The 16831-nt window shown below is 37.9% G+C and overlaps 1 protein-coding gene across 4 annotated transcripts in view; it reads right to left on the reverse strand.

Annotated features, from left to right (window-relative positions):
• Window positions 1-16831, reverse strand: part of CADM2 (cell adhesion molecule 2) — a 668106-nt gene that overhangs the window by 56528 nt on the left and 594747 nt on the right. For all 4 annotated transcript variants that reach the window (XM_074599232.1, XM_074599214.1, XM_074599242.1 and 1 more), the window contains one exon: window positions 8432-8610. In XM_074599232.1, coding sequence (XP_074455333.1) covers window positions 8432-8610 — 179 coding nt within the window. The remainder of the gene's footprint in view (window positions 1-8431; window positions 8611-16831) is intronic.

Consider the following 16831-nt stretch of genomic DNA (forward strand, 5'->3'; position numbering starts at 1 on the left):
GATTTGTGATACCTTTGCAAGGTTCGTAATCTCAGTTGGAACACAGCATGGTACTGATGTATCACCAGACTAGCAACACCAGTTGACAATTTAAGCAATATCACTGAGCAACCTATTCTCAAAAGAAAGGTAAGTTATAGAAGCACCATATGAGAAAGACAGAGACAGGACATCCTTATCTGCATTCCACGTAGCACCTAATGGTGCAGGAAAGATTTCAATTTAGAAAATTACTAAGTCACTTCAATAATTTCTTTATGGTTTAGGTTTTGTGAATAATAAATGATCTAGATGGAAACAGAAGATCATTAGCAACTGCTAGACTACAACTTTGTCATCAGTCTCAAGTGAAATTATTCTGTTGACAGTTAAGTTTTTTTTCATGAAGATTGCATATGATGTTCATAGACATGGTAATTTTACAGTCTGACCCCTCAACCGAAAACGTCTGATTGAAGTAAAGTTCAAGAACGTTAGAGGCATAAGCAATAGCAAAGCTTGCAGTCCAGAAGAATTAGAGAGCAAGCTGTGCTACTACAGCAAATCAGTGATAATAAAATCAACAGCACAATTTTAGAAATACACATCACTTAAGATCAGTTAAAACAGTTCTTTTCAAAAGAGCAACAACAATATATCTAGTATATCTAGTTCAAGAATTACTTTACTGCAGATGTTCTACCCATATACAAGCATACAAAATATTAACTTTATGCAATTATTGTGTACGGAGAAAAAAAATTCATTATAATTCAAAACTAACACACAATCATTTCCTTTTCAGAAATCACATAGGGATATACAAATCAAGAACTATCACATTAGCCAATTACATATGTACATAGAAAATTAAATATTTTCAAGGGTTGTGTGTTATTAAAGACATTATCTAAATTTACACATTTTTAAGAACACGTACAACTTCTATTCAAATAGGAATGAGCTATATGTGTTAGAATACGTTGTTAAAGACTGGACCTGGAGAGAGCTTTTGCTTCATCCACTGGGGGTGGGGGGGAGGGAAGTAAAACCAGGAAAAATTCAGATTTAATTCAACTGAAATACTCTGAATTCAGTAATTTCAAAGAGTATGCCAGTATGGAAAAAATGTGATTAAAATGTTCCATATATCATATAACAAAATCACTTTATTTTAAAAGTTTTCTTTCATCAAAAGTAGTATTTTAACGTAAAAAAGGTAGAAGTGTCAAAGAGATTCCCAAAAAGTCTTACTGTGGTTTGGAATGATATTTTCTTGACCTTTCCAAAATAATTCTGACCTTATAAAAAAAAAAATATTTGTATCTTATTTTTCTAAAGTCACCATAAATTAATAAATATCAGTTCTCACAGCTCAACTATAGACCTCACTATTCAAGTATTTATCTGTTGATAAATAGCAACAAAATAAAAGCAATTTCAAAGTAGCTGCCTTGTGAGTGTTCAGGAATAATAGCTGGACAATTCAGCCATAAAATTAAGCCAACAATTCCGCCGTAAGTTTCTTGACAGACTTCTTATATTTGAAAACATCAACTAAACATGATTCTTTTTTAGTCCAGTAATAAAAGCTACATTACACAATGATTTCTTAGTTCATCTGATTGTGCAGCATTCATCTGCATTGTGCTTTAAGGTCTGGGCTACCTCTTTTAGCGTAACCGAGAGTTTTCTGGAGAAGGTAACTTTAATATTATGATAATGACTTAATACCTTAATGTCAGTTACAACACTGATGTATACGCAACATCAAAATACGTCAACACAATTTGAAGGGCTATGCTTTGCAGAATAACACATAAATGAAATTCTGTCTGTGTTTATAATGCTACCTTTAACACAGGGGGATAATGACTTATTTTCTTAGACCTGACACAGTGAAACCTCATTCCTCCACACCTCAGCTTATGCAAGAAAACCGTTCATCTGATGTGGATTTCAAAAGATATGAATATATAAAAAAAAAGAGATCTCTTCCTGGATAAGTTACTAGACTTCTGTTTGTTTGCGTGTTTGTTTCTGGTTTTGTTTGTGTGTTTGTGCACGTGTGGGGTGTGTCTGTGTATGTGGGAACGCATAGCAGGGGAAGGCAAGAGAGAAAAAGAAAAAAAAGATGGTTTGGGGGAACGGAAGGTTTTTGAGAAGGAGAAAGTCTTCAGGAGCCTTCTTTTATTTCTTTATTTTTCATCTGAAAGCTCAGGCTTCTCTGTGTGAGTTGTCTTCTGTACTTTTTTATGTTATTTTTACTTTTTAGAAGATGGGAATAGGAGAGATTTTTCACCTGTTTTTTAAGGACTGAAAACTGAGACATCCTCTTTCTTTTAATTCAAACACAGATGCAAAAATAAAAATCTCAAAAATAAAAAACATAGCTATTCACATGCTCAAAATTTCAACTGAAGTCTTAAGCAGTCTTCTGAACCTTATATTCTTGATAGGACTTGACTGCTGTAAGGGCAAGGTTGTTTTTTTACTGAAAACACCCTCTATTGTAGCTGTACATGTTATTATTGTTCCATTAGACCACGGGTCTGCTCAATTCTCTTTTCCCAAGCTTTGTTCAGTCAAAGGGTAGGATTCTCCCATAAAGTGTTTTCTCTGAGATGCGTCTGTAAATGAGATGTTTCAACTCAGGAACTATAAAGGAGGAAACTTTAGAAATTGTCCGGCTACCTCAGTGTCTAGGGTCTTAACGCCAAAACAGAGGGCAACTAGATTACTGAGCAGCACGCTGCTCCACATGGATGCTGCTTCCTCTCCTTCACATTTCCCCCCTGCCCCTTCAGTGAATACTTTTAATGTGTTTTTGATATATGTTTATGAGGATAAGGTGTCCAAAAACAGTGCACAAGATTTATGAGAGGCCTGTAGTGAAAATATTTGCAAGCCAGGATATTTATTGCCTATCTGATAAACTCAGTTTTCAAAGAAAACAGAAAAAAAATCCCACTTCCTCAGTTTTATATCAAATTACTGTTCTACTCAGTTTTTAATTTCATAGAGTGAGAGATGTGCACAAGTGATTTACAGAAATAAAGGAAGGAGAGCGGCCCCTATGAGAACATCACAACAGACATTAAACATAATAAAAATGTGATAGTGGCCAAATGAACAGACAAAGATAAAGGACTCTAGAACAGATAGAGATAATGGAGTTTGTTTCATTTCAGATGTGGTTTGGATTCCACAGAGTTTCTGCTAATTTAAAAAGAAACTTGTATAGAAGTAAAAGTGCAAGGTGTTGGAATTATGGATGGCCACAGAAGGTGAACTTCTATAAATGTATTTGAAGACAGGAGTTAATAAACTGTCTGGTGCAAATTTAGCATAGTGCTGTTCCAGTCAATCACAGAGATTTACTACTGGACCAAAAATGAGGAAGAAGGTGAAAAGGAGACCATGAAAGAAGGAGAGTGGATACGAGGGATAGGAACCCAGGAAATGCAGAGTCTAAGATCATAATTAGTGAGAAATTGAGAGCGAGGTGGAAATACTTGAGAATCTGTTGAAGAGAAGCAGCATGAAAATAAAAGTGATCTTAACTGCAATACAGCGATCAGACTGGAAAATGGCAAAATGAAGGTGGAAATGAGAACATTATAGAAGTAACAACAGCTGTGGGACTTAGATGAGGATACAAGCCACTGGCCTAAGTGGGAGAATTTATAACAGGAGATGTACTGGGATTTGAAAGAAACTATGGCAGCGATGGTTAAGAGGAATGAGACAATGCCATCAGAATACAAATGTGAACACCCATCACAGCGAGATTTTCCATATTATGGCACTAACAGCAAAAGAGGCCGAATAGATTGGAAAGTTGGGGAGTGAAGAGACCGAGCAGCAGGCTTAAACAAACAAAAGAGAATACTTTTCCCTCAAAGCACATAATTCAATTCAGAAACTTGTTGCCACAGGTAATTGTGAAAGTTAAGATGATAAATGTTTTGAAGTGGGACTGGACAAGCAGATGGAAGATAAATACATTATAATCCAAAGGAAAGGTGCAGTGGGAACTTCTGTTTGAAAGTAAATTTCAAAATATTAACAAGGATGTAACTCAGTCTTTCAGTTGCCTTTGTTTGCAAAAAATAGCTTGTTCAAGAAAAAAATACAAAATAATTGAGAGGCTGAAGCCAAGGGAATATGTTATATCACTTTTTATTCTCCAGAGATACTGAGTTACTGGCTCAATCCCTTTCTACCGTATTGTGGCAGTAAGAACTGCACTGACCATCCACAGCTGCTGATTCATGTTAATTTCCATACTGCTTTGATAGATAATTGACGTGCAACACATTATAGCTCTGAATATTTCAATTAATTGAATGCGTATCTTTAGACTGCGAAATCAGGATATTTCACCAAGGTACTTTATTTCCAATAGGGCTGCAAATTATCAAATGCTGCAGTTTCCATTAAGAAGATTTCCCAATGAAGTGGACTTCCGTCACCCACTCAATAATATGATGTCGAACTAAGTCTTCAGCAGTGACATCCAGAGGTTATGAACTACTGCTACATGTGTCTTCAGTTTGATGATGATGGACCACCTCCTTTCTCATCTCCAGCTAAATCAATGCAGTTATTACCGAAGCTTTGCAAGCAGAATCTATGTTTTTGGGTTGAGCACCATGAGTTTGGCAGTTAGCTGTGTTTACTGATGATTAATGACTAGTATTTGGACAAAGGTAAACAAAAATTCTTAATAAATTGGAAGAGAGGGAAAATTGCCTGGGGCCCATTACCAAAGAAAGGGTGTAATATATCTGGCCAGAATGTGCACTTCTGAAGCACTAAGCTCGCCAATTAGAATACAGAAATGACAACAGCTACAGGCATTAAAGCTTGTGCCTTTGTTACTGCATGAGACAAATGTTTGAGCAAACTACTTGTCTTGCCTTTGTACTGCTGCCTATAAACTCTGACTTTGTGCCCACCTTCCTGCTTCATGAAGTGTTTTCTTGACATTTATTATTAATAATAAAAGTTAAGAAAAATGAGAGTAGCAGTCATATTGATTCAGCAAAGCAGCAGGAGCATATTTAATAGCCCATGCCTTTTACCTGAATCAAATATATTCCATTTCTCTGAAGTCTGATTTCTTTAATTACACTACAAATCTAAAAAGACTTTTTATGTTATCAGATACTAATTATATTAGACAGATTGCTATTCATCTGCTTATAGCAATATTTATTTCCACTGCCATCACTTAACATCAAAACAGTATTACCTCATCATCATTTCAAATGGGAAAAATACTAATATTCTGTATAATTTTGTGTCTAGGTTGGTCCAGTTAAAGGCATGAGACACTCTTTGTTTCATTTGTATACTTAATATTTATAAATACTTTGCTTACCCTTAATCCCTAATTATGATAAACCATACCTTCCATTTTTAGGCAAGCTTCTCTCTATGCTAAAGCTGTCTAAATCTTCTGAGTTAGGAAGATAACTTCAGAAATTGAGAGAATTAGTAGATTGAGTCTCACTGAGACGGGGATTTCATAGCAGAAAAAAAGAAGAGAAGCCAGATGAAACATTTCACCCTTAATAAACAGAAAGACAGAAAATCTGTTGAAGTAGAAGTGAAAAAGGGAAAAAATGTAGAGGAAATCACAGTATGGACAAGAAAAGAAAAGCTCTTAATCAAGTTACACTCCTCTGCCTCTGCAGATTATACCTTCCATTGATGTCCCCTGCCTTCTCACACAAGCTCACCTGGAAAAAATGAATCAGCCGTAGTATCTCTTTAAACTTGGACATGTGATCTTCATTCTTTCTCTCCATCACTGCAACTCCTCTGGGCTCAAGAGTTTCCCAGAAAAACTATTAGTTGTTTAACAACTGAGGAGCTGGATTTCCAGAGGCTCCATTAAGGCAGTGGCTGCCAGCACGCAGGACGCTTATGCCTTACTCCTTACAGATCTCATAGGTCACTTTTCCTAGACCTTACTACCTTGACCTGCAATTTAAAAGACTCTCTTGTGAAGAGATTCTGTCCTCGTGCAGATTCCTTCCCTCTCCTCTCCCACATCTTTGTGAACATACCTCCCTTTATGTTAAATCTGGCACGTATTTGTATTAGAAACCTAACGTTCAAAGTGAGAAGGCATACTAATATGATAAATCAGCACTAATGAAGGAGTAGGACAAAAAAACATAATTACATCAACACATTAGGCATAGGGGAAGGGATAAGAAATCAAAGGATATATTTATGAAGATATAGAAAAAAAATACATCCTCTATTAAATGGAAGAATGCATCTCATAAACTGATAAAAAGTAGGTTTGCTAGCCCCCAGAGAGAGAGAATATTGTATAATTTTGGGAGGATTATGTTTCACTAGAGACATTTGTGAATGCAATGAGCTAAAGAAAGGATAAGACACTGCCTAAATTGATCTATACAACTGATTGTGCTACACTTGATAAAATAATTGTGTCAGTTTCTTCTGTACTTAAAATGAAACGCAGTAAGTTGTTAAGCACTAAACATCATCACATACTCTGTCACACTAATCTCATTGTTTCAGAAACCTCAGAAGCACCTGACATTTACCTTCTCCGGTTTTAACACTGGAGTTGCAGAAATGCAATTAGGAAAACTCTGGTACTCATAACAGAAAAGGTCAGCAATGTGCAAGCTAAACCTGATAACATGCCTAATGTGCTGCCAAACATAACAGAATGCCTTCCTGATAATGAATGATTTTACAGACTGCCATGAAGTTGTTGCAAGATAATCAGATCAACAGGGGGCATGCCACCATGCAAAAGACACATAGGAGATTGTGAAATATTCTTTGATAGAGGTATATTGCGAAGTCACCACTGATGGAAAAATCTACCATTATAAAAGGCCATGTTTTCAGAAACAGACACGTAAATAAATTGGGCAGAAAGCACAAACGACGTTAAGTCTCAACATTTGGTAAGCGCAGAAGCCATTTCCTCATCAAAGGCAGTGCGTATTGTATTGTGCCTGCAGCCAACAACCAATACACCACCACCTCTGGGATGTAAAAGGCATTTTTTTCTTTTTTTTTTTCTTCTCTATAATAATGAATGTAAGTAGAGGTTAGAGGGTTTAGTTTTTCTGTTTGTCTTTAATACAGAAATACTCACGCATCAGCACAGGCTCTCTTTTCCTCATGCAAAGACCTCCTCCTTACTTGGGCCACTAATCCTACACAAACTAATAGTGAACTTGAAGAAAAATGAAAAGTAATCTAAGGGGTTCTTTTGATAAATGACATTTCATCAACAGCGCCAAAAAATATCTCATTACTGAAAGCTGAAAGTAACACTTATTAAAAGTATTCTGCCACATACCTAAAGGCAGGTTAAACCTTCAGTGAAAAATGTTTTTGAGAGCTTGCAAACACCAAAGAAACACATATTTTTAATAGCTGAATTAATCATGAGCAAATAGAATCTATTTAGTTCCCAGGTCTATTTACAGACTACAATTTGTATTAGATTTTTTTCATTTTATTTTGTCATTTTTATAAGAAGTTGCATTTTTTCTACAAATCTAGAGAAAAAAAAAAGTACCGTCATGAACTACAGTAGAGCTTTTACCTCCGTATTCGCTTAGGTTACAATTCAAATTACAGAACTCGTAATTCTCCAGGAATTATCACAGACATATCAATGATAAGAGAATATTATGTTTCGAGACTGCTAGATCCATATTGCAAAGCTATATTAAAGGCAAATGCTAACTTTGTATTATAGTTTCTCCTATACCTGAGTTATATCAATCTATTTTGTGATTAATGTAAAAGCCTACTATTCTTTTCATGTGACAAATATAGTTGCCTAGTTAATTAAGGAAAACAAATCAATTGTAATTTAATGTGAACCTTCCTGTTTTTCAATTTTATTAGAAAAAGTAACATGAATTTTGGACATGACATATTTTTGAGGATTGACTGTAACGACAGGCCAGATGATAATTAGCTACCTTGTATAAGCTGAATTTTCTCAGTAGCAGACTATTAACTCGTGTGAAGAAAAGTATCTGATACTCCCAAACAGCTGTCTGTCCAGTTTTTCCGTATTTCCCTTATATATCCTTTCGTAACCAGCTTTATCTGAACAGTGCATGCCTGAGGCAAGTGTTCATAAAACAATACAAACATAGTGCAAAACATTTTTACAGGTGCTTACTTTGCAAAAAGTTCACAAGGTAAGCAAATATATTTTGTTTAAACTGTATGAAGAGAGGCATGCCAATAAAAGGAAGTAAAAATTCTCCCCACAACTAGATGATAGTATCAATAGAAGTGCAATTATACTTCCAGCTTTTTCTTGCTATTCTTTCGGTAATGATCATAAACAACTGCTGTATTTTCATGTATTTTCTACAATGCTACATATGCATAACATGCACCAAAAAACTAACGAGAACGCACTCACCATGTACTATCAGGACATATTCTGTGCTGTTTCGGCCAATAGGATTTTTTGCTTCACACCGGTACGTGCCATTGTCTGTTTTGTTTAGGAAACTGATGCTTAGGACCCTGCCGTTGACAACCATTCTCTCTGGATCTGGTAGTTCTCCACCATCCTTTGTCCACAGTACTGGTTCTGGCCTGTTGGATCCAAAGCAATGCATTTAATCAGATATATGAAGCATATATATGCAACATATACATCAGAAACAGGAGCATCAGAAACTCAGGAATAGTAACGTGTCATCAAAGAATATTCAATGATTATTTGAGTTACTGGATATAATGAAATGCCGCTATTTCAACTTCACCATCCTGGATGGCAACTACTAAAGAAAACAAAAGAATAAGCAGGGAAAAGAAAAGAAACAAAAAAGGAAAGAGGCTGCACCTGGAACTGACCAAGATCTTCCCTAAACTAAAAACAAGTGCTTGCGAGGTTTCAGAGCTCACAGATCGGCAAGATGCTCGGCAAGCCAAGTGAAAACAGCTTTCCGTTTGTGTGACGAGGGCTACGGTCCTGTGTGGCTGACAGGTGTCAGAAATCATACAAGCAGGCTGAGGTAGATGTAAGTGTAAATGGTAGATGTAAATGGATTCTAAAATTATTTAGGCTACACACATTCACAAGTGCACTTGCATGCGCTGAGTGTTTTTCCTGAACCAAGCATATCGGTCTCAAAATAGTACATCTTACACACAATCTAAATTTGTTTCTGTTGTTGCATTGTGTCACAGCCCATCCCTTTTTCCACCCTTTCTGCATCCTTCCCTCAAATCATTGCTTGTTACGCATGTTATCACAAGCAGTATAAGATTTGACTTAAAATCCTTCTTTTGTGAAACCTTTCCTCTTGTGCCTCATGAACTCGCAGCAAACAGGCCAAGGGCAAAGCACTGACTGCAAAAACCCCCAAGGCAAGTTAAGGGCACCGCAGAGAAGGGACCTGACCGTCTTGCAGATTCCCACGTACCTTCCCACTGGCAAGCGATACCTCTTTCCTAAAGACTCTCAAGAAGCTCCACAGTTCATGCCCAACAGACAGCAGGATGTATTTATTGCTGGTATGCAGTCTTTACTTCCATGTAAGAACATATACTTTTAAATTTACATGAGGGAAATTACCGAAAAGACAGATCCTGACTATCTCACAAACAGATGGAACATCTCGGGTCCTTAGATACTAGTCACTAAAGCAAGGTTTATGCAGCCGGGGGATTCACTGCTGCATTACTTGTACCTGGTAGCTTTGTACACTATAGCCCAAATATCAATCTCTTTCTCTTGGGTACACTCCTTAAGTAATTTCAGTCAGAAGCTGTTCTAGATCTGCACATTGTTACGTTATATTTTCCTCTCCAAGTATGCAGATGTATGACTAAGTAATAAAACAAAATATAATGCGCTGTTATAAAATCAGCAGATGCCAAATTAGTCACTAGTCTTACTCAAAAAATACTTAATTTCATTACTTTAAGCACATGTTTAAAGCCTATTAAACATAATAAGTGTGAAGAGTGAGAATTAAGCCTAAGGAGAGACATTTTGCCGAAATGTGGCCTCATGCACAGAAAAATAGTCCTAATGAATGCAATGATATGATTTTCTTTTAAGTTAGGCAAGACATGTAAACAAAGTGAATTTTTCTGAAATGCACTTGCTGCTCTATAATTTATATTACTTTTTAAAGTAAAAATACTATAACTTATGTTTCTCTTGAAAGAAAGCAGAGATTTATACATATTTTAGTAATATTTGGACGACACCTTGTTAATCGTTGTTGAACTTGTTACCTAGACTGGCTATTCTCTGAAGTTATAATTTTTTTTAGAAAAATCACATACTCATGGAATATACCAAGATGCACATAATTTTAAACCAAGGATTAAGAACTGTCAGTGTAATGGGCCTCACTTATACCTTACCGTAAATATGTCTTGATACTCTTCCTAAGTGAACTTTCAGCAACTGGTATCTAAATATACATGACACACAATATACACGCTTCCTTTCTGCTTAATTTGAGCAGGGAATCTAGACGCCCGGGCTGTCAGAGAAACATTGCCCTACAGAGTTCACAACATTAAGGTGGGATTTGCTTTGATAGGTTAAGGTGGATTTGTTCAATTTTCTAGCAAACTCGTCGCTGTTCCCCACTTACCAGCTTACTGCGAATCTGTAATCCCAGGAGTGGAAACTCTGAAACACTTCTACTACAATGTGCACCGTTGCCTTCATAAACGGCACGTTAAAGCGACTTCTATGCAGTGGTGATTTATCGAACTCACTTTTTAAATTGAAATTAGATGGCATATCCTAGGGGAAACCCCACAGGATAACAAATAACTATGAAATGGAGCCTTCGATATAAATTATTCAGGGAGCTTTGTCACACTGTAATATACCAACTCTAGTCTTATACAGAGTGGTTATCTGTGGTTGCAAAATGATGATGGCAGAAAAATCATGGCTTTAGAGAGAGGCAGATCTACATCTGGGTGTCGGGGAACCTGCTAATTAACAGTTAATATTAAGCCATCCTGTGCTGGCTCAGTGTCAGCAGCAGAACAATTCCTGGGCACCCAGCCCACGGTCAACACGTCATGGTGGCGGGGCACAGCTCGCCCTCCGTCTCACTACTCTCAAGGAGGATGGTGCCTACAGCAGCAATTCTGTCACAGCCACAAAATTAAATTTTGCCTGCATTGCTGGGAAGTTTTGAAACACTCTGGTCAAAACAATTCATTAGTCAGGCAGAAGTGAGCTGAGAACATGAGACATGCTCATGCACCCAGGCCAGGGTGCTGCTGTGGTCAGTGACAAGGGGGGCGGCTGTTGAAGGAAAACATGTGTGTGGCCCTTTTCTGTGGTCCATTCCCTCTGAGCTCTGTCAGCATCCACAATCATTCTGTCAGGGATGCTGGAGGGCACATCTCTTCTCTTTTGTATCTATTTAGTATTTAGACCTGTTGCCTATGAATGTGTCTAATATCTTTTTGAATCTGGTTATACTGTCTCAACCCAGCCTCCCGTGGCAGTGAATTCTGGAAGTTCCTTACCTGCTGTGCAAAAACATATTTATTTATATCTGTCTTGCACTGATCTCCTAGCAGTGGCAATGAATATTGCAGGATATGGTAAATAATGCTTCTGCATATTATAACCTTGTTAAAAGTTATGATAACCTTGTACTTAGTAGGCCTTTCTCTCTCCCTCTTTCTCTGTTTGTTTCAATTTGATACCTTCTGAGCTTATTGGCTCAGAAGGGAAAGAAAAATTTGCAAGAAAAAACGGTAAGGGAATCGTAAATTTAGAGCATACTGGCTCTTCCTTGATAATTGCTTTAGTACCTTCCTTGTCCAAAGCACAGCTGAAACAGTAATGGGGAAGCTTTCCTTCTGTGACACAAGGCACAGAGAACTGTGAATTCCCCATAGTTTATCCTACTGAAACATGTTCACAGGCGCAGATCCAGACAGAGGTTCTTTCTCTTACTCAATGCTTTGAAAGGGTTCTGGCTCAAACGGGTGATATTTAGGTTTGACATTCTAAAACACCCAGCAAATAGGTATGCTCCTAATATTGCACATTTTTCTCCATTGCATACATCTCCCATACTGCAGAATTTCACCTTTTCTTCACATACTGAAGAGTTGCTATAATGCTATCTACTACCGTGTGGACTGGAACAAACAGGGTATCCCTCTGCCGTGCATTTGGGCTTACTTCAGGTTGAATCACGCTTACCAGTTTAATACCCATTTTTCTCAGACAATCCTGAAAACATCTTTCTTGGAGCACAACAGCCATAAAGTTGGCATGAGCACCGTGGCCACTAACGCAATTGCATGTTACTACCTTCACACATATCATGGCACAAACAAGCTCACTGACCTGCTGTGTCCTAACAGCCTGCTGGTACCAATGCAGCCACCCAAAGAACAAGTCTGTCCTCCCTTTTTTTTTTTTTTTTTTTCTCCATCTTGGGTGAGAGGTGCTTTTCTATATCCCTGGTTTAATCCCTCCCATGTGGGTGCGGTTAAGTGGAAAGGAGCTGTGCTGCCACTGAGACCCTTCGTTGGGTTGAGAGAGGTAGCAGAGCTGAAGCACCAAAACGTTGTTTTCTTCCCCAAAACACAGCTCTGCTTCTGGCTTACCTATTCTAATTTGCTCACAGTGTGACACCTTTTAATACAACAACAAACAAATTAAGCATGCTGTACTGAAGAAATTCTTTCAAAGACACAGCTCGAATGTGACAGCCCGTGCTATTTCTTGGGCTGGTACGTTCTTGCTTTACTGATACGGCTTTGCACACAGCGGCACCGTCAGGACTGCGTTAAAGGGAAAGAAGCCAGCGATACTAATCACAAGCTTACAAAAAATCCTTAATTAGGACCAATGACTTCTCTGCCAGCCCCCCAAAAGAAATGTGAACTTTCTACTCTCTCTGAAGAACTGCTAAATGTGCTCAGATTTTGGTATAATTTATGTTTAATCCTAGCAGAAAGGCCCAGAAGTAACTGACTTGCAAAAATGAAATAATTTTTGGTCCAAAAAAATGATTTTGTTAACTGTCTTCATGTAAGCCTCAAAACTTGACATAAAAAAGCAACAGAATTTGGTATTTTTTCCCAAACTGAAGTGGGACTGCAACAAGGATATAAAAAAATGGTATCATGTTCCAGGCTGATTCATGTTTTATACTACAGAACAGGAGTTTTCTTGCAAGTAACAAAGAATTTGCAAATTAAGTGAAATTATTTTCTAATCCTTAGGCTAGGAAACCTTTTCTTCCAAAATAAGTTGTCAAGACAGCTAGGGACAAACTGGAATGTATTGGGGAAAAAAAAAAAAAAGGTTTAAAACCACAGTCAGATTTGATTAGAAAAGAACACTTAGGCACAGACTTATCTTTTCACCAAGTATTCATGCAACATGAAAGTCAACAGTTTAATATTTAAGTCCACATTAATATTTTTTATACTCTAGGCCTTTAAAAGTTACAGAGTTGTATTATAAAAAAAGTTCATTAATTTTTCCATCCCTTTCTCCATCCTTAACCAAAGGACTGAGATGCTTCAGTGATTTCCTATAATCCTCCTTCCTAGACATATCTTTAAATCTAACCATTATATTTATCTTAGCCTTCATTTAAAAATGATACATAGATCTATTGTACCACCTCTTCTTTCTGAGCAAAGTAAATTCAAGCAATGCAATCCATTCTCACTTGGAAGTTTTTGGCACTATTCTTTTTTGTTGTCCTTTTCTGATTTTTGTGTACAGAAAGGTCACGTACAAAGTGTTCTTTACTGAGACCTTAGTAAACGACACTCAAATAACCTACTGGCCCATAATACTAGCAAAGAATAACCTTTTAATTTCCATAAGATCACACTCAAAAACCCCCGAAAATAACAAAAGCAACAAAAAACCCGTGCTGTCTTTTTACGTACTCAGTCTCACTGAGGATATTACCATCCATCTGGGTATTTAAGCATCCTGTCAAAATTTTGTAGCCAACGTGGATAAAAATAAGGAAGATAGAAGAAGGGTTTGTGCAACACTAACAAGACAAGTAAATTCATTATTTTGAATGTGGCCTTCTTGAACATTGCCTTTTACTCCTCCAAACAGGGGCACACTTTTATTTTCTGGAGTCCATAAAAACATAATCTAGTGGAAACGCTCAAATGAGTAATGGAAAAGGTACCATCACATTTATCAGAGCATTTTTTGTTGAAATCCTGGTGCGGCGTTAAGTCATCTAAGGGAATGATTGCTTCATTAATTTGAAACTTACAGAGTTTCTCTGTATTGAGAACCTGGATTTTTAGCTTTGTCAGTTAATCATTCATCTGAAAGTTTAAATCCTGAGGGAACTTCTTGTTTATATAAAGTCTCAGTTTGATGAGTCATATTGGGATGAGCTGGTTTGGGAGTATTTCATCTATCAAAAACATCAATATCCACAGTCACTAGCCTTTCATAAAAGGCTTGGATAGATGGTTTTTATTTTATGATATAAGAAGTATCTGATTTTGTAGTTCTGCAAAGCTGGAGTAACCTTCATAGAGTGCTTTTCTCCCCAGAAGAATTAGTCAAGAATATCCTAAGTACCTTTTACGAACTACTACTTTTTTTTTTTTTAAGACAGAAGCTTTGAACATCTGAACTGACTGTTGTATTTGTCTACACTTTTCTCTTTTAAGCATCTCGGTAGACATAACATAGCCTAAGAATGTTTATGATGCCCTATACCAATGTTTTTAAAATGGTTAAGAATTAAATTACCAATATATGTTAAAAATGAGCTGACAACAAAATATAGGTTTCTACTTTTTATATCATAAAAATTTGACAGGAATTCACAGCTATAAAGACAACAGAAACAAGAACTGTTGATGACAGTTTCAGTGGATTATGCCTTTGAAAAAGTTGCTTAAATGATAAGCTTAGAGAGGTGACAGGAATCTCAAACAGTGCTAGTATTCAACGTTTACAGAAAAAAAAAGCGAACACCAAAAAATATTTTAAAAAACCAACCAACCAACGACAACAAAAAAAACCAAACAGAAAAGGAAAGAAAACCAACAATACAAAACAAACAAAAAAACCCCCCAACCCTTCATCCCTCATCTTCTGTCCTGGATAACGATAAAGCCTTTCTTTTGCCCATCACAAAGGCATTTAGGTGACAGGTCTCCCTGCCTGTACCTTGCTTTGGACAAATCAGGCAGTCCTCTCACCTTCAGACTGGTTCACTGGATTACAGATGCTAACCATGTTGATATGATAGAACAAATTTGCAGCCGAAAGTCCTTATCCCTCAGCAGGCTGTGACAGTAACTGATTAAAGTGACTCAAGAAGAGTCTTTTCAAAGCAAAGGTATTTATTCTTTTAGCCAAAGATACAAAGTATAGATTGTTAAGAGGTTAAGAGTAATTTTCCACATTCATATTTCCCCATATCTATAACCGAATCTTTCCTTGCAACCATTTTTAAGGTTCCTTTCAGGTCAGTTAATACCTACCTCTACCTGCAACAAGGTGACTGTTCTATTTCACAGAAATCACAGAAACTTCAGAGTTGGAAGGGACCTCTAGAGATCACCTAGTCCAACTCCCCTGCTAGAGCAGGATTGCCTAGAGCACATCACTCAGGGTTGCATCCAGGCGAGTCTTGAAAATCTCCAGAGAAGGGGACTCCACAACCTCCCTGGGCAGCCTGTTCCAGTGCTCTCTCACCCTCACCATAAAGAAGTTTTTCCGTGTATTTGAATGGAACTTCCTATGTTCCAACTTGTGCCCGTTGCCCCTCGTCCTGTCACTGGGAACCAATGAAAAGAGTCTGGCACCATCCTCCTTCAGCCCACCCTTTAGATACTTGTATGCCATAATAAGGTCTCCCCTCAGCCTTCTCTTCTCCAGGCTAAAGAGTCCCAGCTCTCTCAGCCTTTCCTCATAAGGGAGATGCTCCAGACCCTCAGTCATCTTAGTTGCCCTACATTGGACCCGCTCCAGCAGTTCCCTGTCCCTCTTGAACTGGGGGGCCCAAAACTGGACACAGCACTCCAGTTGTGGCCTCACCAGTGCAGAGTAGAGGGGGAGAATGACCTCCTTCGACCTACTGGCCACAGTCTTCCCTATGCAGCCCAGGATTCCATTGGCCTTTTTGGCAACAAGGGCACATTGTTGGCTCATGGATAATTTACTGTCTACCAGGACCCCCAGATCCTTCTCCTCAGAACTACTTCCCAGCAGGTCCACCCCTAACCTATACTGGTGCTTAGCATTCTTCCTCCCCAGGTGGAGGACCTTGCACTTGCTTTTGTTGAACCTCATTAGGTTCTTCTCTGCCCAGCTCTCCAGCCTGTCCAGGTCACGCTGGATGGCAGCGCGGCCCTCCGGAGTGTCAGCCACCCCTCTCAGTTTGGTATCATCAGCGAGCTTGCTGAGGATACACTCTGTCCCATCATCCAAATCATTAATGAATATACTGAACAAAATTGGACCGATTCTGCCATAATTCTCTTTTCTTCTGTATCTCCTTCTCACCAGGCTCATAACCCACTCCTCTTTGTCCTTTAGTATCTTTAGAGCATAAGACTCCCTTTGACCTAAGACTTTCAGCCCTTAACACAGATGTGCTATGCTGCTGGTCTCTGTCTGGATAGCTTTTGCCCAGTTGATCACTAACTCATTATAATGTTAACTTCTTCGCAACTATTTACCTGTAGTTTTTCCCTTTGCCTTTTGTGGCTTTCTTGTGGGTTCCCCCTGCCCTTAACCGTTTCCTTCATGTTAGTTATTCTCAAGAAGGCAAGGCAATATCAAACAAATATCTGAAAAGTGCAT

Source organism: Larus michahellis, chromosome 1, assembly GCF_964199755.1.
Source record: "Larus michahellis chromosome 1, bLarMic1.1, whole genome shotgun sequence".
Lineage (NCBI taxonomy): Eukaryota > Metazoa > Chordata > Aves > Charadriiformes > Laridae > Larus > Larus michahellis.